We start from the raw sequence: 26386 nt of genomic DNA on the forward strand, positions 1-26386 counted from the left end.
TTGAACCCACATGCCCCGACTCGGAACCTGTCTGTCCTGTTCATGCAACCCGATCGTGTCTCGCAGAGAAGCAGCTCGCCTCGCGCGCTACCTCTGACTGTTTGACCAGGAGTTGAGTGACTGTGTTTGAAGCACCATCAGTGTCCACTACGAAACCTTATATGCGAGGTCCCTCTCCCCTCTCTTTGTATATATAGCATGTCCGGCCCCCTTGAATCTCCTGTCCATTGGCTTTTCGTGCTCTGTTTTCCTGCGTCCACCCCCAGCGCGCGCGCGCGCGCACACACACACACACACACCGCAGCGCACATTGCTTTCATTAAGCATATCTCCCCCCTCTCTCTCTTTCTCTGTGTGTGCCTGTCTCTCGCTCTCTCTCTCTCGCCTCTTGTCCGGCCCCCTGATCTTTCTGTCCATTGGCTTCTTCGGGTCTATTTTTCATGTCCAGCCCCTAATGAGTGTCCATTGGTTTTGTTATTTCCACTCCCTCCTCCCACTCCACGGCTTTGCCCTGCCCATGTTCTGTATGTCTATGTCCATCCATCTCCTGACGTTCAAGTTCGCAGGGACGTCACGTCCGCACTTGAACTTGCAGCTCAGGGGGGCTTTTGCCATTTTTTCATCTCTCTCTCTCTCTCTTTTCAAAAAAGCCATGACGGCTATCCCACAATCCATCTTCCCTGCGCCATCTTTGTATTATTTCTAATTTATTTTGGATGTCAAAGGCATTGATGAAGATATTTTCTCTGGAGTCTCCCTTCTAACCCGGCTCTCCCGATGTGAACCGAGCTGAAAGCCACCACCAACCACCATGTCTCGCCGCAAGCAAGGCAAACCCCAGCACTTAAGCAAACGGGATTTTTCGCGTAAGTAAAGACTAATATATGTTTTGCCCGTTGCGTTTACCTGTTTTTGGCTCCGTTCTGTAGTGTTGAGTTGCTGGAGAGGAGCGTAATTCTCAGTGAAGACACACTGGACACTGGACAGCGCAGATCAAGTGGACTTTAGAGAAGAGAGCGCTCCCATCCCTGAAATGCCTTTACGCGCACCTTCGTCCGCCGAAATGCCAGAAAAGTTTGCTTTCCATCGCTATACTTGGAGAAGTTCATGCCGACTCTGTGTTTAGGCGCATATGTCTTGGCTCTCGTGCCCTAGCCGCTTTGACCACTTAAGAGCAAGCGCTCACATATACCGGACTGTGGTGGGTATATGCACGCTTGCTTTCTGTCGCTTATTTACGCTCACATCTCGTGGAATGTCCCGTAACGCTGTCTGTCTGCGATTCTGGGCAGGATTTCCCCCCTCTCGCACTATTTTTGGAAGATTTTCAAAGAGTGGAAGTGAATTTTGATTGGGAAAAATCTCGTGTCCGACTGTTTACAAGCGCCGCGTGCGCGTACTACCTACTGCCAGCAAATAGAGTACGCATAGTCGCCTGTGTGAGACCGACACCGCAGAGAAACCCGTCTGCATGTAAAATATGTTCGAATTTTAAACGTAAGCTTTTCTTGCATTTGAAGCAATACGCGATTCTGATCTACTTGCATGGGCTTTCGCTTTAAAGCAGTAGGAGACGAATTTACGCTACGCTCTTTGCCGTTTCGAGTGCATTTACAAGGATAAATTCAATTTCACGTAGGCCTGATTTTGTCTTAAATGTCGGTGGCAAAGGTAAGACGAAACCTAAATGTAATGCAACTATTTAGATACAAATGCATCGAGAAAACATGCTTTTTGTATGCATACATTTGTAGCACTGCTAGGCTACTATTCTTAGAATTACATTTAGAATTATTTATTTTACTCCAAACATGTCTTGAAGTTCTGTGGCAAGTTGCATTTTTGCAAATCAAGTGTGCTTTGTATTTTATGGACCTGAAATGTTTTCAGGAAGACGACGGAACGAAAACGTTTCAGCTCCAGTCTTTGAGATATATAGGCTACCTTTTGGTATCTCAAATGTAACACTGCAAAAGCGTTAGTCCGCGTTTTATTAGATAAACATGTTTGACACAAATCCCGAGTTGTTGTAACATTGTAAAGTATCGTGTAACATTATTGGGTTTCCACACACACAGGCTGTGGGATCTCAGCGCGGGTTACTCCGTGTGTTCGCTGCTGTACGTGTCAGAAATCCGCCGCTAGGGGGCAGACGACGATCATAAACTACACTCGAACCCGATCAGTTTCACCGCTATCTTTATCTATATTTGACCATATGTTAGCAAGAGCGAAACGTATTGTATATGAACTGTTTTTTTTACCCTGTCCTGACCTGGCATGACATGTAGAATTTTTATACCTTGTATTTTTGGAATAAATCGACCAAACTAACAAAGGAGGATTAGGCTACAAATAGACCAAATGTCAATCATGATAAACTTTGCCATCTAATTCATAATTACACAGAAGGCAGCTATTTTTAAAGTGAAAGAGACACTATAACGAATGAGCTGTTATGACAAACTTTATTTTTTATTTAAAACCAGCTTTAAATGTCCACGTTCATAGAGCCTACTTTTCAGCGAACTATTTGAAAATATTATATATAGATATATTTTTTTGGCATTCAGTTTCTTTTGATTTTGGACTCTTGAATTAATCTGAAATATCTAAAAATATTCTCAGTAAAAAAAGTTTAAATGTAATATAGTTTTTTTTTATTGCCAGCGCAGTGTAGTGGAATTTAAAACAGTTGGGAAAACTCAATGTGATAGGCTACACTTTTCCACACTTTCCACACTTTCTGAGCCAACTTAATATTTTTTTTTTTTTTTTTTTTGAAATATCTAGATGGTCGAATATTCCTTTGCAAAATATTTACAGAATCATTTATTTATACAAGGCCAGCCGTTTGGAAAGTTTATTTGAAATAATTCAATACTATGCGTACGGATATCTTTAGATTGCAGCTGCGATAGTAAAATAAGTATAGCCTATAATTGTTGTAGCTAAATGAAGTGTTGAATATAGGCTGCTGTTTTATTGTGACGTATTTTTACAGAAATATATATTTTGTAACTTTATGATAGCCTACTCGCCTCGGTATTATTATTAGCCTAAATACTATCTGAAGTTTTGCATATATCGATTATCTCTGTGCTGTATCACAATCACACATAACTGGACTAGTTCTACAGCTGTTATCATTACGAATTCATTACGAATCAATATCACTATGAGAATTAAAATGGTTTTGGTTCACTTTTAATCGCTTAAACTTTATTTTATTTATTTGTATGATGAGCATTTAAACTTAAACAAAAATGGCGAAAAGTATAAGGAAGAATTATCACACTTATCGTCTTTATTTGACGTGCAAATGTCTCGCATATTTTCTTCATTAGCACGTCTGAGGTAGGCTACTCCACATCTGCTCCTCAATAGCTGCCCCAGACTGGGCTGAAGTAAATTTATCCGACCTGCACATGATCCCAACACCTTTTTATCAAAATCTGTACCAATCATCACCCACTAAAATTAAAATCTATTTTTTGATTCTCTGTGGTTTTAGGTTCATTAAAGCATGAAATTGGCAGCTTATAAAGAAGGTCAAGATTCTTAACCGTTAGCAAGCTAGTGTGTAACCTCTGCGCAAAAGATTTCACTAAACAATCCTTATAAAATACCTGCACGTGTGTGTGTGAGAGTGTGTGAACCTTAAAGCTAACTCTATCGTGAAGGGGAACAAGCTAGTAGTCCTTACGGTGTGAAGCATGCTTTGCTGCAGCTGTGACTGTGTTGGGTTTGCTGGATATCTACACGTGTTGTCCATGCAGTCGTTTCACGATCCAGATGTGTGTATGGTTGAGTGAAACAAAGAGTCAGACTGAGATGAATTCACTGTAGTTTTAGATACAGATGCTAATTCACCAAATGCAGGTATAACACCATTACGTTTCTTTTACAGTTACATAATCATAAATCAAATGTTAATCAGTTGTCATGCCCTTGCTATTAGTTTGGGGATTTGTTTTAGTTTTTGTATTTGTTCATTGACGTTTAACTGGCAAAGACTAATTGATTTTTTTGTATGTTTGTAAGTATTATTATTATTGTATTATAACTTGTGTGAAGTAATTACATTTATGAACCTGAAATTAAAAAGGTGGGAGTTTGATGTGGAGCATAAAATGTTTTTTTTTTTTCTTTTTTTTTTTTCGTGATATATATGTGCTCCCTCATCTTTACTGCGTTCATTACAGCACCCAGTCTCTAATATTCCCTCTGCTTTTTCGTTCCCTCTGTGTCGCATATGGATTCTTCCTGTGTGCAGCCGAGCCCCTGTCAGCCGTGGTCTCGGAGGAGAGGCAGGAACAGCACGGGCTGGTACAGGTATCTCCAGAGGGAGACCAGGACCTGCTCACCTGTGGCCAGTGTCAGATGAACTTCCCCTTGGGAGACATCCTTATTTTCATTGAGCACAAAAGGAAGCAGTGCAATGGCACTTTGTGCATGGACAAAGCAGTGGATAAGCCCCCCTCGCCCTCGCACGGTGAGCTGAGGAGAGCGTCCAACCCCGTGGAGGTGGGCGTCCAGGTCACGCCGGAGGATGATGACTGCTTATCGACGTCTTCTCGAGGAATCTGTCCCAAACAGGAAACCATTACAGGTAACCTCATCCCATGTGATATTTATTTTTTGTGTCTCTGTGAGGAAAATCTGTGGTGGAGCCGAGTTGTTGTGTGGGCCACATATCGTAGACACATGTCCTTCCTCCGTGGGGCGTCTCGTTCGCAGCTCTGGAGACGTATCAGAGTGCTGAATATTTAAAAGCTGTGGGGCAGGAAGGGGAAGGGGGTATATTCAATCAAACCTCAGAGTGAGAAGCCATTACGAAGACCAAAAGAGGAACCGGCATTACTTCATAGAGTACAAAGATAAAAAAAAAACTAAAAAACATTTAAAATCTGATTTATTATCTCAAGATCATCGCTGCTTGGAATCAAGGATCTCCTACAGTCGGACTCTGTGGGATTTGGATAATTAAGCTCAGATTCGAACTGTAGATCACACATTCCCACACATTTGCACTTTGAGTTTTTGAAATCCTTTTTCTCTTGTAACTTGCAGTTCACTCCCCACAAGGCACATAGTGGCAGACTTTGACTTAAAAGTCGCAAGTTTTGTTACCGGCCGCCAAAGTAGAGTGCAGAGGGTGTGTTCTTAATGGCACGGTGGGCCGCTCATCCCTACAGGAAGAAAAGGAGGGATTGAGAGGGGGAGATTTTGGCTATGGCGGGGCGGTTCGAGGAGTCCTTGCTGTGACAGGAGAGGCCATCCCCCTCGGTGTGTGTCCACTGGCTCATGGGAAATGCCTCTCTGCGCTGCACAGCCTCTCTCATGTGGTCTCGACAGATGTATCTTGATTTCGTTGTGGGTTCTTGCACAGCCACATCTTATCCGTATAAATGCACGCCTGCACATTTTCACTTTCTGTCAAAAAAGGAAAGGAAATGGAAAGCCGTTTGGTTATTTTGGTTTGTCAGGGAACAATAAAATACTAATTATTTGTTTTAGTTTTGTGGATGTGCATTTTAATTAGAGGTTGACTTTATGCACTATATAAAACATAGAAAATACAGTCATAAAAAACAGCAAACAAGCTAGCTCCTAATTTCCACCGTAAACAACTTAAAATAAAGAAAGCGCTGGAATCTTATAGCAGCGTAAGTCTAATCTTCCTTAAGCTGAGCGTTAAGTGAAATTAAGTTGTCGGCGTGCTATTATGTGTCTATGAGTGTCTTGAGCTGGTGGGGGCGATTTAGAGTGGCTGTTTTTTAAATGTAGAAAATGTGAGAGTGAGACTTTCCAGTCTGTTTTTCTGGCCTGGCTTTACAGTTGGCCATTCTCTGGTCTGCCTCAAAGATCAGGTTCCAGGAAGCGTCTGGGTCCGGTTAGCCCCATCAACAGTCATTTGGACTTGACCCTTTGCTCTGGGCTAATTATCAGCGGTTGAGTTCAAGTATCAAGTTGTTTTCCAACAGTTCCCACTTGCATATTTTGAGATACAGAAAATGCATCCGTATAGGTTGTGTGCGTGCAAAATGTATGAAATAATCGGCTGTGGAACACTATGCTGTGCTAGAGTATGTTTAAATTTGATCAGATACAGAGGCTGAACGGGGTCATTTTTGCCTGCTTGCCCTCTTTGTTTTAAGCATGTTGATGCAGTTTCAGCACAAATTATACAACCTTTATGCGAGCCGGCTATCGCACACGTCTCTTGTTTCTGTCAGCCGCTAAACTGGGTTATTAAACTCATTTACATCATAATGTATCAGGGTTCAGCTGATAGCGTTGGGTCACTGGTATTATGTGTGCTTGTTATTATTATTTTTTTTTAAACAATTTTGTGGGAAGGACCATAACAGCTTCTCAGCATGTTACTAAATCTGCTGCCATGGCAGGTCAGACAGGGAAGAGATATTAATTAGCCATATTATAGACGATTTCAGACATAACACATTCAAGGTTAGTTATGACTGCAGCTTACCATGAATATGTAAACTGGAATACTTTGTGAGGGTGTGTGCGTATCTGTACCTAGGGTAGAGGTGGGCTAGAACATTGCAAAACTGAATTTGAAAGGGTGAAGTGAAAGGTGATAGTTCAACACTTTTAAGAAAAACATTATTTATGTTATTTATGCAAAACATATATTCTTTCTATTATTTATTTATTTTTATATATTATTTTAAAGATATGTATATATATATATATATATATATATATATATATATATATATATATATATATATACAACTTTTTATGTTATTTTTTATTATTGTTTATTTTTATGTATTTTATAATTTATTTGATCTATTTTAAGAGGGATCATTATGGTGTAGTTCAGATGACCAAATAAGGAAATTGTTATGTGTGATGTAACATCTCCATTTCCATATAGAGCAACTCAATGTGAGGAAAAGCAGTACCTGCCACAGAGGAATGGACTTGCTGTGTGAGCACAGAAAGTGGCAACACACACACGTGTGTGGCTGTGTATTACCCCAAATAGCACAATGTATCCTGGTGAGAGGGCCTTAGTAAAGAAGACTGAGACCCTCTCCTTTCACATGCTGTGATTTGATAAAAGCATAATGCATCTATTTAATTTTTAATCTCTAAATGAAATTTTTGGGCCTCCTATTCCCTGAAAATGGCAAAAAATTAGACGGGTTGTCACAAAACTGTCTAGTTGAATTAACGCTGCTCCCAAAGCTTTGAATACGCTCTCTTGATATAATCTGCATCGTGTCCTTTGCCTCACAATGTAAGACGTCTGATGAAATGTAAAAATTATGCAGAGTAACATCCTATGATCTTCTGTTTCGCAACGCGTTGTCCAAAAACATGTCGATGGAACAGATTGAATTCGCTTAGGCTCACGATATGGGGCCATTTGGAGCTCTGAACCTTTTTTTTATTTTTATCAAACGCTTTTCAAGACTCTGTCTTTCGCTATGGCAGCCCTTCAGAAATTATGACTGCTCTCCAATAAATCGGCAGATTAGATCGGACTAACACTGCCGCCATGCAGAACGGACCTCAATACAGATAATTGTTTTTTAAATGGCCTTTGCTGGGTGGGTTTTTAATGCCTCTAACTCTCCCGCTCGCTCGCTCGCCCATTTTGTCACTCTCTCCCTCTCTGCTATGCATATGGCTGTAGCAGTCAATGTAAATCAGGGGCATCCAATTAATATTGAATCAATTACACTGTGTGCGATTGTCTGGCATGTGAGCTGCCTGCAATTTTCTGTGCCAAAATGTGACCCAAATGAGTGGCTTAACAAAGACCCCGGCAATTTAAGCTTTTTTCCCCTTATTGTTTTTTCTTCTTCTTCCTTTTTTAAATCACATATTATCTGGAGCTTGACGATCTGTCATGATCATAATTATCATCAAAGCGCCCTTCTGGAGTTCAGCTGCGAGTGTGCTGACACTGATAGTTTTTTAAGAGGACTTGTGAGGAACAGCGTTAGCTGACGTTCGGTCATCAATGATAACCGAGGCTACCACGGCAGTTGCTTTTATTTTCTAAACCGCCCCGTGCAGCATAGCAGAGTGTGTTTCTGACATACGTAATAGATGGCACATGTGAAAAAATGCATGTATACAGAGGCAGCTCAGTGTCACAAGATTATTTTATTTGTGCAGGTGTGTGTGTGTGTGTGTGTGCGCTGTCACGGCTTAATAATGGGCAACACCCAAACCTTGCATGTCCTTTTTTTTCACAATCAGGAAAATGAATTATCAGGAAGCGACAAAGAGACATGTCTTACCCGAGCGGCGATGATGCCTTGGAAGCGACTCTTTATGAATATGTATTCGAATTTGGCAGGGGGGGTCCTAATTTTCCAAACCTTTTTATTTTCTTTTCACGACAGGATTTCTTCTCACCGTCGTCCCTTTTAAAGAATACCGCGCTGTTGTATGCCCATGTGTTTGTATCTAGTCCCTGCAAATGCGTACCATCTCATGTCTGATCTTGGAAAAATAGCATTACTGAATGTGTGAGTGTGTGTGTGTGTGTGTGTTTGTGTGTGAGGGAGGTGTGCAGCTTTTCCAGAGGGATGAGGTGTAATAATAGCACAGAACGATGTTTAATTCTCTTGGAGCTGTTTTGCTGCATGTGGAGATGTGTCTCGCAGCATCCCTCGCAGAAACATTGTGATATTCTGCATCCCTGGGCTTGATTTGCATGATACAGTCGGCTCGGTGCTGTGGGGGTGGACGGCTTCCTTTCATTCGCCATTCTCATCTAATGGGCTACAGCACACATTTTTTGTTGGGTTGGGAATTTCGTGTTGCCTGGGAAAAAATGAGGAACGAGAGTATTTTTTTGGTCACTTGTGCAATAGCATTTTTTGTTATATCCAATTGAAATTGAGAGGTATTAAATGAAAAATGCATATTTGATATCTTAAAACCCTAAAAATCAAGTTCGTTTTACCTGTTTTTTTGCGGCAAAGCTGGCGTGCAAGGAAACAAAGGTATTTAGCAGCCAGACGGGCACTGCCTGGCACGGTGCCACCCGCTCCGTCTCAGTTCTCCCACCCCCGCACCCCTTCATACGCTCTTAGCACCCAATGACGCTCTCATCCCCCCCCCATCCCGTCCCTCCCTCCTGCAGACAATGGCATCGCCTCCTCCATCACAAGAGGAGAAATACCCAGCTCTCTCTCCTTTCTGTCTGTCCTCATCTCCATAATGCCACCTGATCACGCCGTCTTCCCTGCGCTACCCCGAGCGATCGCTTTGTCTTTCCGCCGGATGTTAGGCGAAAAATAAAAGCTTGATGTAAAATCGCTCTCAGTTTCCGTTGGCGTTCGCAGGTACGTGCAGGTCTAGGAGGTGTAGGGTTTGATTTCAGGTTCATGAGAAGTGCGATTATGCCTCTGCCGAGAGATTTTGTGATCATTTTGCTGATATTCAAGCTCCACTCTGGTCTGAGCTCCTCGTTTTAATTGTGCCAACATGCACGCGTGTTTTGCATGTGGGTGGACGCGCGCAGACCCACTGGGTCCTGTCGTATTACAGCTCTCAAATCGTGTCAGATGTTTTAGAGGAACGCGTCCATAAAAATGTTTATGTACTACAAAGCATATTTATAAATCTCTGCGGATTACAGACAGCGTCTATAAACACAGATAGGAATGGGGCAGAACTACTAGGCCGCGCGTTTGTTTGTGGCTGCGAGGGGCCTGTGAGTTTTTTCTGTGGTTTTCTGCGGCCGTGCATGCGAGGTGTGTGTGTGTGAGTTGGCACTAGTACTGCAGGACATCCCTCAGTGGCCAATGCCAAAGAGAAATTGGCACAGAGCAGGGCTGGAGGCATCGGGTGGGCTTCAGGAGGGGTGTCCTCCACTACTCTGTTTACCTTTTACACACACACACGCTGTCAGACACATGCGATAGCCTCGTCACTGCTCCGGAGCTAGGCTAGTTCATTTTTTTACTTCTGTCTTCTTTCTTTTTTCTCTATCCCTCCTGGTATTTCTGGGCGGACACAACTCCACTATGAGGTCACCTTGACCAGCTTTGCCCCCGCGCCAGCCGGGTCGCTCAATACGATCAATTCATCTGGGCTCTAATGGTTACAGATGGCAGGACTTGAGTCTCTACAGACACCTTGAGCGCTCAGTGTTTTTTTCTTTCTTCTCCCTTCCTGTCTGTTTTGTCGCTCCTTCTATCATTCTGTCTCTCCTAATCTCTTAAGGGAGGTCCTCTTTCCACCTGTAGGGAAGAAAAATCACAAACGAGATCGCTTTAGTTGCTCCAAAGTTGCTCAAAACGACAATGAGATCAAATTGAGATTTTTGCCAAAATCCTGTGCTTCTCCGATTTTTCTTTTCAGAAAAAGACCCAAAGAATCTCATAGAAAAGATTTCAGATTGTGCTTAGATTTGCCAAGTCTTATCTGAGCTAGAGATTTAATTTGATTTTAAGTCATCCACATTCGGTTTCTTGTTTGTATGTAAACGATTATCTCCTTTTCCGTTCATTTTTTATTTTTTCTAAATAATTTTAGCAAAACATCTGAGTAAAGGTCAACTTCGTCTCAGATGTTCCTCCTAAGTTTCTTTTATCCCCCTTCTTAAAGTTGTTACTTGAAACTGAGCTATAAAAAAGCAGATTTTTCTCCAGTTTAACAATGCTCAGATTTGCCAAGGTTTGCAATCAAATGAGATCTCAGATGGAACTATTCTTCCGTAACCAAACTGTAATTTTTATTTGATTTTAATTTACCCCCCCCCCCCCCCCCCCCCACCAATCATAAAGTTGTCACCTGAGATATAAAAGTAAAATCACTGAGCAATGAAATTTTCCTCAGGGAAGTGCCCTCAGATTTCTCACACAGGTGAAGACAGGACGTTATACCCATTTTATGATCCGGTTATGTAAAAAAAAACAAGGCAGTCTTAAGCAGGACAGGCCGTCTCTTGCAGGCTGGTGGATAACCGTCAAATCCTTTCACTCAGACTTTTACTTGAAGCCACTCCACACCCCTCACCCTTGTGAGGTCCTCCAGAACGTGCGTGCCACGACTGGAGCTGCTGTCCGTATCTCCCTCTCAGTGTTTGTGTGTGATTTGGGTGGATGCCTGCTCTGCTCATGTTGGTATTGGGTGCCTGCCTAGTTTTAGTGGGTTGTAGTGTTTGTGTATGTGTGTGCGCACGTATTTGGATGTGTGTATGTGGTTTAAAACTCTGCAGTTGTGATGGCATGCCGGCGGGTTTTGCGTGATGAGGGCTCGGATCTCTCATAGATTAATAAACACTATTTTTTTGTTGTTGAAAATTTATGTATGTAAAATGGATCAGATGAAATCAAAAGAACATGGAAAGCAAGCACATCCAAAAATGGATGACCAAAAAAGTACATCATGTGATGCTTTCGAGCAAATCATCTCTTCATTGGACGGATGAACTGATATGCTCGAAACATCACATTATAGTGTTCTGGTGAGCTTTCTTTATTACTTTGTTGTGCATTTTTAAATGAAGCAAATCAAACAGTTTAACAATGATTGCTTTGTTATGTTTATATGATTCTTCTTCTAGCGTTTGATATTGGACCTTCTGGCTACTCATAGTATGATAAGCTCATAGTATTCATAGTATGATAAGCTCACTCTAGCTTCGTATGCATGCATGTGTGTGTGTGTGTGTGTGTGTGTGTGTGTGTGTGTGTGCACACACTTATATACTGTATATAGATCCTCAGAAATGTTCTGTTCTGTCAGTTCCAGTGGTGACTGTACTCTGAATCTCTTCTTTACTGTGCTGGAGAGACCCATGTGGGTCACAACCCCTCACCTAGAGCAGGACGGCCTGTCATACTCTTTCCCCTCCTACCTGCCAATAAGTTAATTGCTTTATTTTTAGATTTGAGTGGGATGAAGCCACCCAGAGCCCAGCTGCAGCCCACACAGACTCAGCCTTGCTGTGACAACAGAGGCTGTAATATTTGATCCATGTACAGTTAGACACAGATATCAACCTTTCATTTCATCGATGAAGACAAAGATTTGTCTTTCCATGAGCGTTCATGTAAAAACGTATTTTGTTGGTATAATAAAGGAGAAATTTGTTTATTTCTCAGCAATATGTCTAGTACAAAACAAGGGAAGCATGACCTTTTTTGTGCAAAATTGTCTTTTTTGAAAAATACAGTGTATTTTTATTTTGCTAGTACTTTGATTTAATTTAACCACTTTCATTGTAAGTATTAAATCAGCACTATAATCTGCATAATGAATGGCAAATTATTATGGCTCTGTTTTAACAAATTATTATATCCTTCCGCACCATAGCAAGTTCTTTTATTACCGCTGTTACTGCTCTACCTAATCAGATGTTTGCTATACCGCAAATATTGAACTGCTTTTTAAATGATCATTTACTCAATAAAGCGGCAATTGCCAGAAAAGCGTTTCCTCTTTATGAATGAACCGATCCAAACGAGAGAAGACAGAGACAAATAAAGATTTCGAAGAGTCGAGTAAAGCTGAGAGCCAGCTTTGTTAAGCAGCCATTATTGTGTTGATTGGTCTCTGAGCTCACACCTAGACCCTCACTAGCCTCCGTCAGGCCCACGGGGCTCACATACTCGCTTAGACACACACACACACACGCTGGGCAGCTTTTCCTGTTAACAAACTTGAGGAAAATGGTGCAACATCTACTCGTAAAAACATGTGCTGGGGACACACACACACACGCACGCACACCGCTACTTCCTGACTGAATCTTACTGATAATTTGCTCAGGCTCATTTGAATTTTAAGCACTTCTTTAATCTTCAAAGCCTAAATTGCTTTATGAATATGCATGGTGTGGGCAGACTTTAGTTCATTACCTAGTTGTAAATTCTAATGACCATTAGGTCTTCTCAGTAATTGCCAATTGTTTTGCATTTTTGATTGGCCTATTACCATACGCATTCTGAACACATCAGCACGGCCTGTCAGACCTTCTGCAGGGAGCTGTGTATGAGAAAGCATGCATGTGTTTGTTAGTGTGTGTGTGTGTGTGTGTGTGTGTGTGCATGCTCACACAGGGGAGGGGGGTCCTGTGAAAAAAAAAGAAAAGAAGCAAAGGTATAAATTGCTTCTGTGCTTTGCTTTTTTCATCCCGGATTTTGAGCGAGAAATGGAGGATGTAAATGAAAGCAGCATTTTGTATGTGAAGATTGAAAGTTCACCGGGAGATTTGACATATTTAATTTACTTGATGACTCTGCACACCCTCATTAATGCACTTTGCATAGGGGGCGCACTTAATCACTGCTGATCAGACCCAGCTCAGCCTGCCGCTGTAACACACTGCAGAGATAGCAGTCTCGTCTAACCACTCAAATTACACACACACACACAGAGCAGAGGACGATTCTACCTTCTGCATATGAAAACATTCACACATTTCTTTCTGCACCAAACCCACCGTAAACCCCCTTCCCAACGAGGAAGCAGATGTTGAGAACCCCCCCCCCCACCCCACCCAAACACACACACACACACACACGCACACACACACACACACACACTTGCTGGGATTCAAATGCTAGTGCCATTTTCTGAGAGTGATTTGTCTTACTAAGTGAGGCTCTCTGTTAACATGCTAAGGGAAATTAATTAAATCTTTCAGCACGTTGCGTGTGTCCCTCCACATGTGGACATGTGGCTGTAACGCTTCCAGATCTCAAACATACATTCGTACAGTCGGAGGAGTCCATATGGATATACACACGTAGGGGGACACGCATCTCAGCGTATGCATTTCCCAAAAGAGAGACGTCATATGTAATTGAACCAGCAAGATGCTGCTTGTGGACAAAAAATGTCAATCAAATAAATGCATATATTATTACATATATTATAATGGGCAATCAGATGAAAAGTGTACACATTTAAAATAAAATGATAATAATAATAATATTATGATTATGGTTTTTACCCTTTTTCCTTTCCCTCCTCGTCGGTTTTTGCCAAAAATGCTTTGAGGGGGCATTGAAACCTACATTGCAATGAAAAAGAATTCTTAATCAGGGAAAAAGTAAGTTGCATGGTTCATTCCTTGGACGGACACGCTGGTTTCAGGAGAGGAGGGGGGGGAGGAGAATGGACTCGGGCCGGTGGGACTCGGCAGGCACTGTTTCCTCCGGACTGCTTTAGCCCTACCCTGGCTGTGAGCACGCTTCAAAGTTGTTAATATTCAGCTGGGAAACCGTATCCAGAACACAAATAAATTATTAAGTGCATGAACTTTTTAGGCAGTAAGATGAACTGATGGGGCACATCTGTGAGATCCAGGGTCTTTTTTTTTATTTGTGTGTGTGTGTGTGTGTGTAGCGCAGTGTAGTATGGGTTTCTTTGCATGTATGCGTGTGTGTGTGTGTGTGTGTTTGTGTGCATGTGCGGAGTGGATCTGCCCTTTCCGACTTCCCAGCCTCTGGTCTCCGGCCAAGGGCATGCATAATTGATTCCAAACGCGCTATCATTTTCTTGATGTAATTGCCTTAGTAAGATATGATGAAATCTAATGGATAATTTATCGTCTCAAAATGGGTAAAGAAAGAACGAAACGGCTGTGCATGTTTAGGGGAAGAGCGTTGGCTGTCCGTTTGACTTCGTCCCGGGCGGCACATCTGATCTCTGTAATACGGATTGATTAGTTCTCTTTTTCTCCATGATTAGCGGACTTAAAAAGCAAATACTTTATCTATCTCTCCATCCTGGGGTCTGCTCTTCGGCCATCTGTGTCTAATTCCATCTTGAATTCTGCTTTTAGCTCTTTTCCCTCTTTGTCACTATCTTTTTGCACCTGTACAGCAGAGAATGTGTTGTCATCCTTTGGGAATTATGTTTGTTTGATTGAGACGTCTTGCTCTGGACTGCTTGCAGTCAGCTTGTGTGATCTGTTGTATGCCGCATGCATTCGCTCGTGTGTGTGTGTGTGTAAGTGTGAGATGAGATCCTGGCAGAGTCTCTGGACTGTTTGTTTCACAGTGGGGGTTGTGAACCGTGTCTGTTTGTGCTCTGAACAGGAACCTATCCCTGATGGGTGCTGCTGTCTCTAGTCTGTTGCCTGAGCTCATACAACACACACACACACGCACGCGCACACATGCATGCATAAACACGCAGCGGGGCTTTACCTGTGTATTTGGACCATGCATGATATATAGACGGCCTGCTCATGTTATGTCTGCTTTAATCCTTGTATCAGTTGTCAGCAGAAACCAGTAACGATCAGAAATGTGGGTGGGGACATTTTTTAAACTTTACCAGGCTTATGAATATTAATTAGTTGATGTAACATGCCTGGTTGTTGCTGCTGTAAAGGAAAATGTTTGGCATAGTAAATTAATGTTTACTCTCATGAATTTGGTTGGTATACTATTGAATAGTACAATAACTGGTACCGTTTATTTCTTTTATAAAAAAAAAAAAATGTTTTTAAATGCATGACCAGCAAAGACAGATTCTCAAATAAATGTCTCTTATGTGACGTTACTTTTTAGTTAAACAAAAACGCACCACGCAAGCAGTGAAGTCTGATTCCCAAGTGAATAGCTCTTATAAGTGGGTTCTTTTTTGAATCCATTGGAGCAGTTTCTAATTTAATTTGCCTCACTTACTGAATTTCAAGTAATTTTACCTTGTCTAACTTCATGAACCAAGAACTGATAGAGTGCTGTGTTGTGTTTAAAGCTCAGGAGATCAAAATCACTGTAGGTTCTGATGTCACTGTTTTTTACGTATTAGTTCTTTGTTGCTTTACATTCATTACCTTTATTAGCATTTGTGAAGTTGTTTTTTCTCTCTTTCAAATATATCTCCAAAAGTGGGTGAGGAACTTTCTAAACATTTCTGATAGTATGGGTGACATGTCTTATACCACATGATTTATCAACTGCATAGAATATTGGGAAATATGACAAATGTAATACCTGGCCGAGGAAAAGTATGAAAAGAATATATAATGCTCCCTTTGACTGCAAGACAAAAACTGAAGTAAAATCGCCCTCTGTTTGAAAATCCCCGTAAGCAATGACTAAAATACTCTTAAGTCCACTTCTTTTGCCCCCTTTCTCCTGCACTTTCTCTCCCTCTCCCTCTCTTGTTCTTTTATACGTTTCCCTCTCTTGAGTTTCATTCCGTTGCATGTCATTCCAGGGAAAATCCAGGAGGCGTATGTGTCTCGACACGTCTGAGGCTAATGCTAACCATTCTTTTAATCTCTTATCTCCCATGCTCTTTCTCTCACAAACTCTCGTTCTCATCTTTAATGTCCACATTAAAAAAATGACATTCAAAGACGATTTTTATACCTGGGAATAAGTAATGTTTTTGTATTTTGAATATTCTAAAACAAAGATACGTTATGATTTAAAATAAGAAATATTTCAGATTCCGCACTAATAATTAAGCACATTTGTCCCACTGATCAAGTGATTCTTGTCAGATATTCTTTGGATCATGCTGGTGATAAAGCATGTGGAGTCATTAAAACTAATACCTTCTGAAATTCATTTTCATTTTTTTTTTATTCAATAATTCAATCAGCTGATTATGATTTGTAATTCAAAATATTTTAGTACATTACAAAAATGCAAACGAGAAGCATTTTCACTTTTTTTGCTATGTAATAAAACAGAGGAAGAGACGGACCCAGGTTGGAGAGGGCCTGGTCAAGCACATCTATGCCTGTGAGGGGGCATCGAACGGTGGTGGCAGAATGGAGGGGGCATCCACACAAAGACAAAATTGTCCAGTGGGGTCCATTAGCCTCCTTGGACTCAGTGTGGTCAAACTGGCTGAGCCAGACAGGATGATAGATTGCTTTGTCAAAGTCCCAGGGTGAGCCCTGAACCTGAAGTACTTTGTTTATCTCCAACAAAAAGAAAAGGCTTTAGAATAATCTACGTCTGTTTCTTTTTCGGAGAAAGAGAGAGCAGCAAGGGTTTGAGGGGGTGAGGGAGGCGTGGTTGAAGGGGGAGAGCTGGGGGCCCTATGGTGGTTGTCCATTAACAGATGAACTTGGCTGAGGTCCAGCTGTTTGATGAGGACAGTGTCATAGCCCGCACTCACTCTAGCCTTTACAATTCCTCTCACCCTCCTCTCTCGCTCATCAGTCCTGCTGCCTGCTTGTTTTTTTCCTACCTCTCATTTTCATTCTCATCTCTTTCTTGAGTTCTTTCTCTCTCTCTCTCTCTCTCTCTCTCTCTCTCTCTCTCTCTCTCTCTCCTCTCTCTCTCTCTCTCTCTCTCTCTCTCTCTCTCTCTCTCTCTCCTCTATCTCTCTCTCTCTCTCTCTCTCTCTCTCTCTCTCTCTCTCTCTCTCTCTCTCTCTCTCTCTCTCTCTCTCTCTCTCTCTCTCTCTCTCTCTCTCTCTTACTGTACCTGCAGCCGATTCCTCAAATGCTTCAGGTTCCTTTTTTGCTAAAGGCAAAAACAAGGCTACTTTTCTCTCCACCAGCTGCACACCCTCCAATGTCAGAACCAGTTTAGACCGGTTAGCTGGCCTTGTAGCCTGGGCTCCGTCATCATCTTCTTTAGCTTGGAGGACTTTCGAGAACAAAAACAAAACACAAAAGAAAATGAAAGCACAATTCTGATAATGCTCATGACCTGCGGGTCTCTCTTGGTGATTTAAAGGAAAGAAGTAGTTCAAATTAACAAGAAATAGCACTTTTATGTTGAGGAAATCCCGCTTTGAGGAATCGATGTGTTTGAGGGGTCTTTTATGACCGTTTCGGCCATTATGCTGAGCTCAGCTGTAACAGGGCATTAAGTGGGACATGAAGGCCTTGTGTGTGTGTTTGGCTGGACAGGGTCACATGTCGAGTGAGCCATAGCAAGGGCATTTTCTCTGTGGAGTCTGTCACTGTCCGCCCAGTGCCTGATCGCCACTTGCTAAGCAGCTCGCTGAACCCGGGACCCCTGATGTATGACCCACTTACCCTCAGCCAACAGAGGACACCATCGATTTCTCCCTCTTCTCTGAGGGATGGTCAGTGAACCCTGGGCCGGCACTGACCCAGCAACAGTGATTCATCAGTTGTGACTGTGCTTCATAACTCAGTCCTAGTGTGATCTAAAAGTTGGGCTAGGTCGTTTGATTTAGACAACGGGTCTCTTGGGTTCCCACGGGCACCCAAATATCCGGGAATTTTAGGCCTTTAAAATTTGTAATGGAAATGATATTACTGTTACAATTTTTGGGGTCGGTATGTTTTTTTTTTGTGGCAAAAATGAATACTTTGCAAGCATGCATGAAATTGATCAAAATTGACAGGCATAATGTAACAAAAATTATGCATATAAAAAATACTGTTCTTTTGAACTTTCTATTCATAAAAGAATCCTGTTATAATGATTTCTAAAGGAAATGTGACACTGAAGACTACAGTAATGGCTGCTGAAAAATTCAGCTTTGCCATCACAGGTATAAATTACATTTTGATAACAGGTTATTTTAAATTGTAATAATATTTCACAATATATTTTGCTGTATTTTGTGCTGTATTTTACTGTATTTTTTGTATCAATTATACAGAATTAAGAAACGACCCTTACGACAGGAAAAAAACTGACATGACCTCAAACTTTTAAACAGTATTTATTTATTGTATTTTTTTCTCCTAATTCAAACAGTTTACTTTTATCTATAGCATATTTTAAATGGAAAACGTATCCTTCATCTTTCATAACGCACATTCATTAATCAAATCAACTTGTAGCATACAAATGATTTATTTGCAATTTTTTTTTAACCAACAATGTAGATTTATAATAATGGCTTATTATTGTCTTATTGGTATTGGGCAGAATTTGAATATTGTTGCAGTCATATTAATCAAGAAAAGTCACAAATGCATAACTCCTGTTGATTTGATAGAACAGATTTAGTATTTATTGCTTTTCTTGATTTGTTGAATTTCGTTGTATATCAAACCTAAACATTGGAAAAAGTTTTTTAGTTTTTTTTTAGGAGACGGGAGTGGGATCTGATACATAAACATTTGAAATATTCCACACTAGAATGATCTTGTGAGGGCGAGGGTAGACAACTTTCTTCTTGAGCAATGTGCCATAAAAGCATTCTGTCTTATCTAAGGCACGACCCACTTCCCCATCTCATGCTAGGTGCCGTATCAAAGGTGAGCTTGGACACAGGGGACAGAGGTCAGTACTGGTCTGCTCTGAAGTTAATCAGCCTTGCCACACACACAGACAAACACATGCACACACACCTGCCTTATGACCAGCACAAAAGTTATCCAGTTGATCACGCTAGTGGCCACCAACTGTCAATCACAGGCTGGGGCTGTGAGGGGTGACTCTGGCCTAATGCTTTGAATGTTTTTGTTTGAATGATTTTTGAAAGATTTTTCCAGACCAAAAATATATATTTTGTCTTTATATAGCTGTATTGGTGTGTGAGAGTGTGGGGTGTGTGTGTGTTTATGTACATTCTGCTCTGCTCTTCAAAGCATTTAGCATGTCACCAGATGTTTATGACATAATCGCAGTAATGCTTATGCATTTTTATTAACCTGCACCAGTTTTAGTGGAATGATTTCTCGGTGAGTTTTATTTTTCCTCAAATATGTGTTTGCCGGAGGGCAGTCACATTTATTTGTATGTGAGTGAGTGTGTGTGTGGCTGACCTGAATAGTCAGTCTAGAAATTTTCTCCAAGTGCTCTTTTGGGAACTGGTTGTGAATATCTGCAGCTCTTCTCCTATATTCACTTGGACATACCGGCAAATGTGAGTCTTCACTCAAATGTAAGCTTCATATATATATATATATATATATTTGTGTGTGTGTGTGTGTGTGTGTGTGTTATCAGTCTTCCTGAATACCATGTGTCTGTCTGTTATTAAAAGGGATAGCTCACTCAAAAATGAAAATTCATTATCACTTACTCACCCTCATGGCATTTTAAACCTGTTAGACATCCTTTTTCATCTGCGAAACACTAAAGAAGATATTTTAAGAAACATTTCAACTGTTTTTTGTCCATATAATGAAAGTCACTGGGGTCCAAAACATCACTGGACCCCATTGACTTTCATTGAATGGACCAAAATATCTACTTTCGTGTTCCATAGAAGCCATACAATTTGGAACGGCATGAGGTTGTGCACATTTTTTTTTTTTGAACTATCCCTGTAAGCAAACCGGCATATACATGTACAAGTTTGGCACCCAGTACAGTGTTTTGGTGGCAGATACACAGGTCACAGTGTGTGTGCTACATGAGGCGGCTGGCATTTCAGAGTGTGTTCATGTTGCTGCTCATGTATGTGTGTGGAAGAACGGACTGTGGTACATGTAACCCGATTGGGGTCAGAGATCTGAACCCCAGATGTAACCACAGGCCAGATACTGCTCATTCCAGGCCAGACTGACAGGCTGGCCGGACATAGAGAGGCCAGAGTGGTACGTATAGGAGGACAGGCTCAGCATAGACAACATGGAATTCATTACACCCTGCCCACCGTCTTAGCTGGCTTGGATTTCTAAGGATAGATGTGATCTGGCTATGTGTGTATTAAATAGCACAGAGCAAACTTGATACTATTTCTCGCAACTTTGGCCAACAGACTATTTCTGGACATGCTGTGCACACAGACACACGGTGTCCAAGAAACTGCAAAAACGCGTGTCTCGTAATGTGTTTTTATTTGATATTAGCATTACACTCCCTACACAAACAGGAACTTTCAAAAGCAAAATCCCACGACACCAACTGAAAAAATATAGTCCTCTACTTCCTCCTTCAACTGTCTCTTTCCCTCCACACTTCATTTGTTCTTTTCAAAAACTAGTGAGCTGTGTTTGAAGGCATTGATGCTCTCCTGATTCAAAGACTTTGTATCATTTTACCTCGTTTTGTCAAACTTTATGGTACAACTGTAAAATTACAATACTAACATTTATGGCTGCCTTTCATTTTTAAACATTAAACTGCCAAGCTTTTAGTTTGCCAGAAAACTGAGCCCTTAAAGCTTCTCATTACACGTTTGGTGAAGGTGGCAAGAAATTAGTTATTAGCTTAGCAACATGCTAACAACAAAAACTCTGCTGAACAAAATTGAGATTTAAATCTCTCATACTGAGCCCTCCTGGAATGCTACTTTAGAAGAGAGCCGCAGTATTTTTGTGTTGTTATTCTTTTAAAATGATAGCAGAGGGTTCTGGGATGTCAAAAGAACACAGAGAAGTGAATAATCTTTACTGGCCTTAAACCTGCCGTCCCTTCAACTGTTTCTGTTCACATCAGTGGAGAGAGAACAAGGTAATGGGGTCGCTGTGTTGGAGTTTGATGTATGGATTATGTTTACCGTGGCATATTTTGTTTGTGTGCGGGGGCCGTAAGATTGGGCCGTTTGATGAATGGACATGCCCTCCAGATTCACATCAGCACCTGCGTACCCTTCCTTTCCCTCCATCCTGAACACAGCAGCCAAAACTGCCCCCTCACACCCCTGGTGCACCTCCGTTTATGGGGTTATAATTGGCTTGAATTAAAAAAAAATGCAGAAACAAAGAGGCTGCATCTTTTTTTTCTGTATTTTATGTTTATGTAAATATAATTATGTTTATATAACCCATTTCTGTTTTTTACTGTCTGTGCCATGAGACGATATAGTCATGTTTATCTTGGATACAGGTTCACCCACTGTTAGATGTTTCTGACTGTTTAGTTATGTAAACGTGTAGTTGTTCTGCTTACAGGGCCCAGAGTATCTGTGATGTTTGCTTTTGGGCTGTGTGAAGTCTTGTTAAAGTGCTTTTTATTAACAGTTTGCCTGGACAAGAGCTCTTTGGCACTGAGGCATAGAGTGAGAGTGAAAAAAGAGAGGGAGAGAGAGACGTTTTCCACAGCTATTACTCCTGCAGAAGGACCATCAAAAGCCACATCAGTGCCCTTAATGGGGCCCAGTCCACAACTGATAGCTTCAACGTGTCCAACAAAACTGTAATCCTGAATACTAAAATACCCAGACAGCTTTATGTGTGTAATTCATTAGGATATAGAACATGGAATATATAGAGAAATTAATCTGTGCAGCTGTTAAATGCAGGTTTTTAAAGGAATCGTTCACCCCAAAAGGAAAATTTCGGTCACTGTATTACTCTTATGTGTTTCCAAGCCTGTAGTAATTTCTACTGTAGTAAGCATAAGAGATTTTTTATTTTATTTTTATTTTTTATAAATATAATGAAAGTAAATCAGGATTGGGGCTTTTAAGTTAAAAAAGGGACGTAAAAGTACCCTAAAGTTTAATAAGAAGTAGTACATGTAGTCCACACATGCAATGTACACACACACACACACACACACACACACACACACACACACACACACACACACACACACACACACACACACACACACACACACACACACACACACACACACACACACACACACACACACACACACACACACACACACACACACACACACACACACACACACACACACACACAAGAGAATAGAAATTTAAGAAATATAAGTTAAAATTTAAATTAAGAAATGTAAGATTAAGAGCATCTTTATACATTTTTTTATTTTTTTATTTTTATTATTATTTTATTCTTAATTTTATTTATTTTCCTTTACTTCATTCCACTTAATTTCATTTAAATAACTAGGATAAAATTATTAAAAAATACAATTACGTAATAACAATAAATATATATATTTTTATTTATTATTTTGGTTCATATCATTATAAATTTTATTATTAATCCTACTTATTTAAATTGTATTTATAGTATTCTCGTGTGCACATGTGTGTGTGTGTATGTGTGTGTGTGTGTGTGTGTATGTACCCAGTATGTACAACTCATGGAAGAGATCAAAAATATGATCAATAAAACTCACCAAGAAGCGCTACTGATTTTAATTGAACAAGTACTTAAGTCTGTTCATCACACAAATCATTTGTATGACTTTAGAAGATGTGGAATACACTGAGTGAGTAGCATGAAACACTTTTATGATGCTTTGGCGTTCACAACTACAGTCCGCATTGACTTTCATTATATGGAAAAGAGTAGCTGGTGCATTTTGCATAAATTCTCATTTAGTGTTCCACGGAAGAAAGAGAGTCATACAGGTTAGGAGTGACATGAGGGTGAGCTAATGATGTCATTTTCTTTTTTGACTGAACTATTCCTTTAATTCTGAAATGTGGCGGAGTTTTTGGCGAGCGCAGCACAGGCTTTGTGGTTTGCATGAGAGCAGAGGCCGGTGGCACTCTGTGTGGGGTGGAGAGGTGAGCGTGTGAGTTTGATCTGCTCCATTGTCTTCCCTCTTCACACAGTGCTCTCCAGTGAGAAGTAATCAATAGCAGCAGTGGCTGACTCTCTGCCTTTGTCTGCGTCTCTCTGCAGCTACTGAGAGACAGTTTTGACATCTCGGCATGCCGCGGGCAAACTCTTACCCTCTCTCTCTCTCTTTTGCGTACACACATACACACACACATCATGCCAGCCTGGCTGCTCTTTGTTCAATGTTGTACCGCTCTGCCTTTCCGGCACACACAGGGGCTTGTGTAGGAGTGTATCTCCGTCTCTCTCTCTCTTTTTTTTCCTTAACATTCCATTTTTATAACTCTGCGTTGTTAAACACATTACACTGATTCCATAAGCCGTGCTGTTCTGCTCTGGAGAGCTGACGCTTTGAACTCTGACCTCTGCCAGACTTTATAGCCTTTTAACGAAAAGTTGTTAATGCCTTTGATAAGTTGCGGGTCGGCTGCATGTGCGAGGGAGCGTGCGTGGACGGGCCGTGGGGGAGGAGACTGTGTGTGTGACCTCACTGCTGGAGTTGAGGTTGTATCAATAGCCAGAGAGTTACTCGCTCTTCAGTTATTTTTAACAGTACAGTAGTTCTTGCACAGGACGGGGGGAGCCGTACTGAAAAAAAGCAGTTTTACTCTACTGTGATGAGTACGTTTGGTTCCTTTTATCCCATTTATACCTGGATGGATGTTTGTTTGTGTTGCTCCATAGAAGCTTATTAATGTATTTAAATGTTAACTGTACAAAAGAAATGAAAAAAGGAGAATGTTCAGAAAACAAGAATATAACATGCAAATGGTTGCAGAACAGAAAATGTGTTTCCTCAGTTTTAATGGAATAATTATCTAATCCATAGTTAATTATTATGTGCTAAGTCAGCCTCTTAAAATTCAGCTTGAATTGATTTAAATACATCTATTTATTATAATATATTTATAATAATAAATATATATTGTCATATTTTTTAAAGTAATATATATATACGTTTTTAAATGTTTGATTCATGGTGACCATTCTCTCATTCTGTGTGCAGCAATCTTTTGCCCCTTTTTGCTTTCTCTCATCCCCTTTCCCATTTTGTCTTCGTGTTTTCCTCTCATGGTCCCCGTGACCAGACACAGATGTCTTTTTCTGCTTGACCAGACAGCGCTGTGAAGGACCTGTTAGCGGCGGACAGCCGAATTCTCAGGTGACCCCTGTGCCCTGCAGACTAAAGGACTGTAACACTCTTCATATGTCTTACATGCCCTTGCACTTTATTTATTTATCTTTTACACGGAAATGAACAAAAGAGCTTTATTCTGTGACACTGAGTGTCCACAGGCCCCGGTGGAGGTGAGCGTGTCACAGGAAGAGAGAGCAAACTGTAAGAGCAGTCCGCCGGGGTGAGCTCTGCATTCAGCTGGCGGTCAATAAACTGATCCATGTCCCCGCTGACCTTCAGAATGGGGTGACCCCAGCCTCACAACGCAGTCACACACAGATCTGACCAGCAGGCTGCAGATACAGCCTAGGCCACTGCAAACAAGAACATACATAGAGCTGTTATAGACTAAAGGGCGAGCACAGTTCATGATTGATTTTCTGTGGGTATTTGTGTGCATTTGTAAGTGCGTGTGTTTATTTTAAAGCAGGGACCGGAGTATTCTCATGACCACAGGAGCGGCCGCATCCTTGCACAGATGCCCCGCTGTTTATCGGCTCTGCACTGTATGCATAATTTAAATGGAGACCTTAGCCACACAAATTAGAGATGGGCCTCCGTTATCATTCATAATTCTCATCCGATAACCGCTAATAACAGCCCTCTCCCTCCTCTGACGATGCTCGCTGCATAATGGTCCTAACAGCCTTAACCAAATTACCTCCAATACGTATATGCCACAAGGCTAATAAAGCCAAATAAATGTATCACAGGCCGGGTTGCCCAGTGCCTCCTAATGCACATAAATCCACGCTGGCTGGCTCTCATTACCCTGTGTGTGTAGCGGAGGCTAAATCCTGCCTCTATCATGTCCTCCTCCCCCAGTGACCACTAGCTGCCAAGTCAGAAAGGCAAGCTGCCAGTAATCAGCGCACAATTCCCCTCGCTCGTCAGCGTGCGCCGAGCGGCCCGCCGCTGTCATGGCCTAGTCCGAAATGCGTCGCTCTCGGTGGAGATGACAGAGGTTGTTTTGCTTAACAGGTTCGCCACTGTGCTTCCTGTACAAGAGGAAAAACTCAGTTCTAATGTACTTTATTTAAACTTGATTGTGAAACTAGTTTGTGATAATTTGGTGCAAGTTTTGCAGTACAAAAAGAGCAGTATTAATCAGTGATATCGCACTTGTGTCATTTTAAAAATCTAATTCATAGCCTCGTCAACAGATAAACATTTTCTGTTTTCATATTTATAGTTGATGCTGCCTGCCTAATGCCCTGCTTTTTGGTTGTTTGTAAAAAATAAATTAAGTAAGTTCTTATGCTCACTTAGGCTGCATTAATTTAATAATAATAATAAAAGTGATGGTGAAGCTGAATTTTCAGCATCATTACTCCAGTCTTCAGTGTCACATGACCCTTCAGAAATCATACTAATATGCTGAATTGGTGCTCAAGAAGCATTTCTTCTTATTATTATAATTGAAACAATTGTGCTGCTCAATATTTTTGTGGAAACACAAAAGAAAACAGCATTTATTTGAAACAGATTTTCGTAACACATTAAAAAACTGTACGGTCACATTTACAGAGGCGGACAGTAGTGAAGTATTTTTACTTTTCAAGTAATTACATTTTTCTAGTATATGTTCTTTATTAGTTTTCTTCACTGGAAAACTTTTACTTCACAACATTCCAAAACATAATATTGCAATTTTTACTGCATTACGTTTAATATTGATTATCATTTAATAGTTAAATACATAAAAAATGTAGTACTTTCTTACTTTTACTGAAGTAAAAGTATTTCAAAGTTTTACTTGAGTACAAGTAAGATTAATTTATTAATTAAGAAGTAATGTAATTAAGTATTAAAGGTAAACTTTTTTTAATAAAATGTAGCGCAGTGAA

General features: G+C 40.9%; 1 protein-coding gene across 4 annotated transcripts in view; it reads left to right on the forward strand.

The window, feature by feature from the left end:
* The first annotated feature begins 340 nt into the window (after positions 1-340).
* The window catches only part of bcl11aa (BCL11 transcription factor A a), a 55004-nt gene continuing 28958 nt past the window's right edge, over positions 341-26386 (forward strand). The window contains exons 1-2 of one of the 4 annotated variants that reach the window (XM_067422234.1): positions 341-866; positions 4277-4612. In XM_067422234.1, the coding sequence (XP_067278335.1) occupies positions 812-866; positions 4277-4612 (391 nt within the window). In that variant the 5' untranslated portion in view covers positions 341-811. Of the gene's footprint in view, positions 867-907; positions 1202-1246; positions 1672-3363; positions 3883-4276; positions 4613-26386 lie in introns of those variants that run through there. The other 3 variants (XM_067422236.1, XM_067422235.1, XM_067422237.1) reach the window with 3 other exon arrangements.

Source organism: Pseudorasbora parva, chromosome 17 (assembly GCF_024679245.1).
Source record: "Pseudorasbora parva isolate DD20220531a chromosome 17, ASM2467924v1, whole genome shotgun sequence".
In the NCBI taxonomy this organism is placed as follows: Eukaryota; Metazoa; Chordata; class Actinopteri; order Cypriniformes; family Gobionidae; genus Pseudorasbora; species Pseudorasbora parva.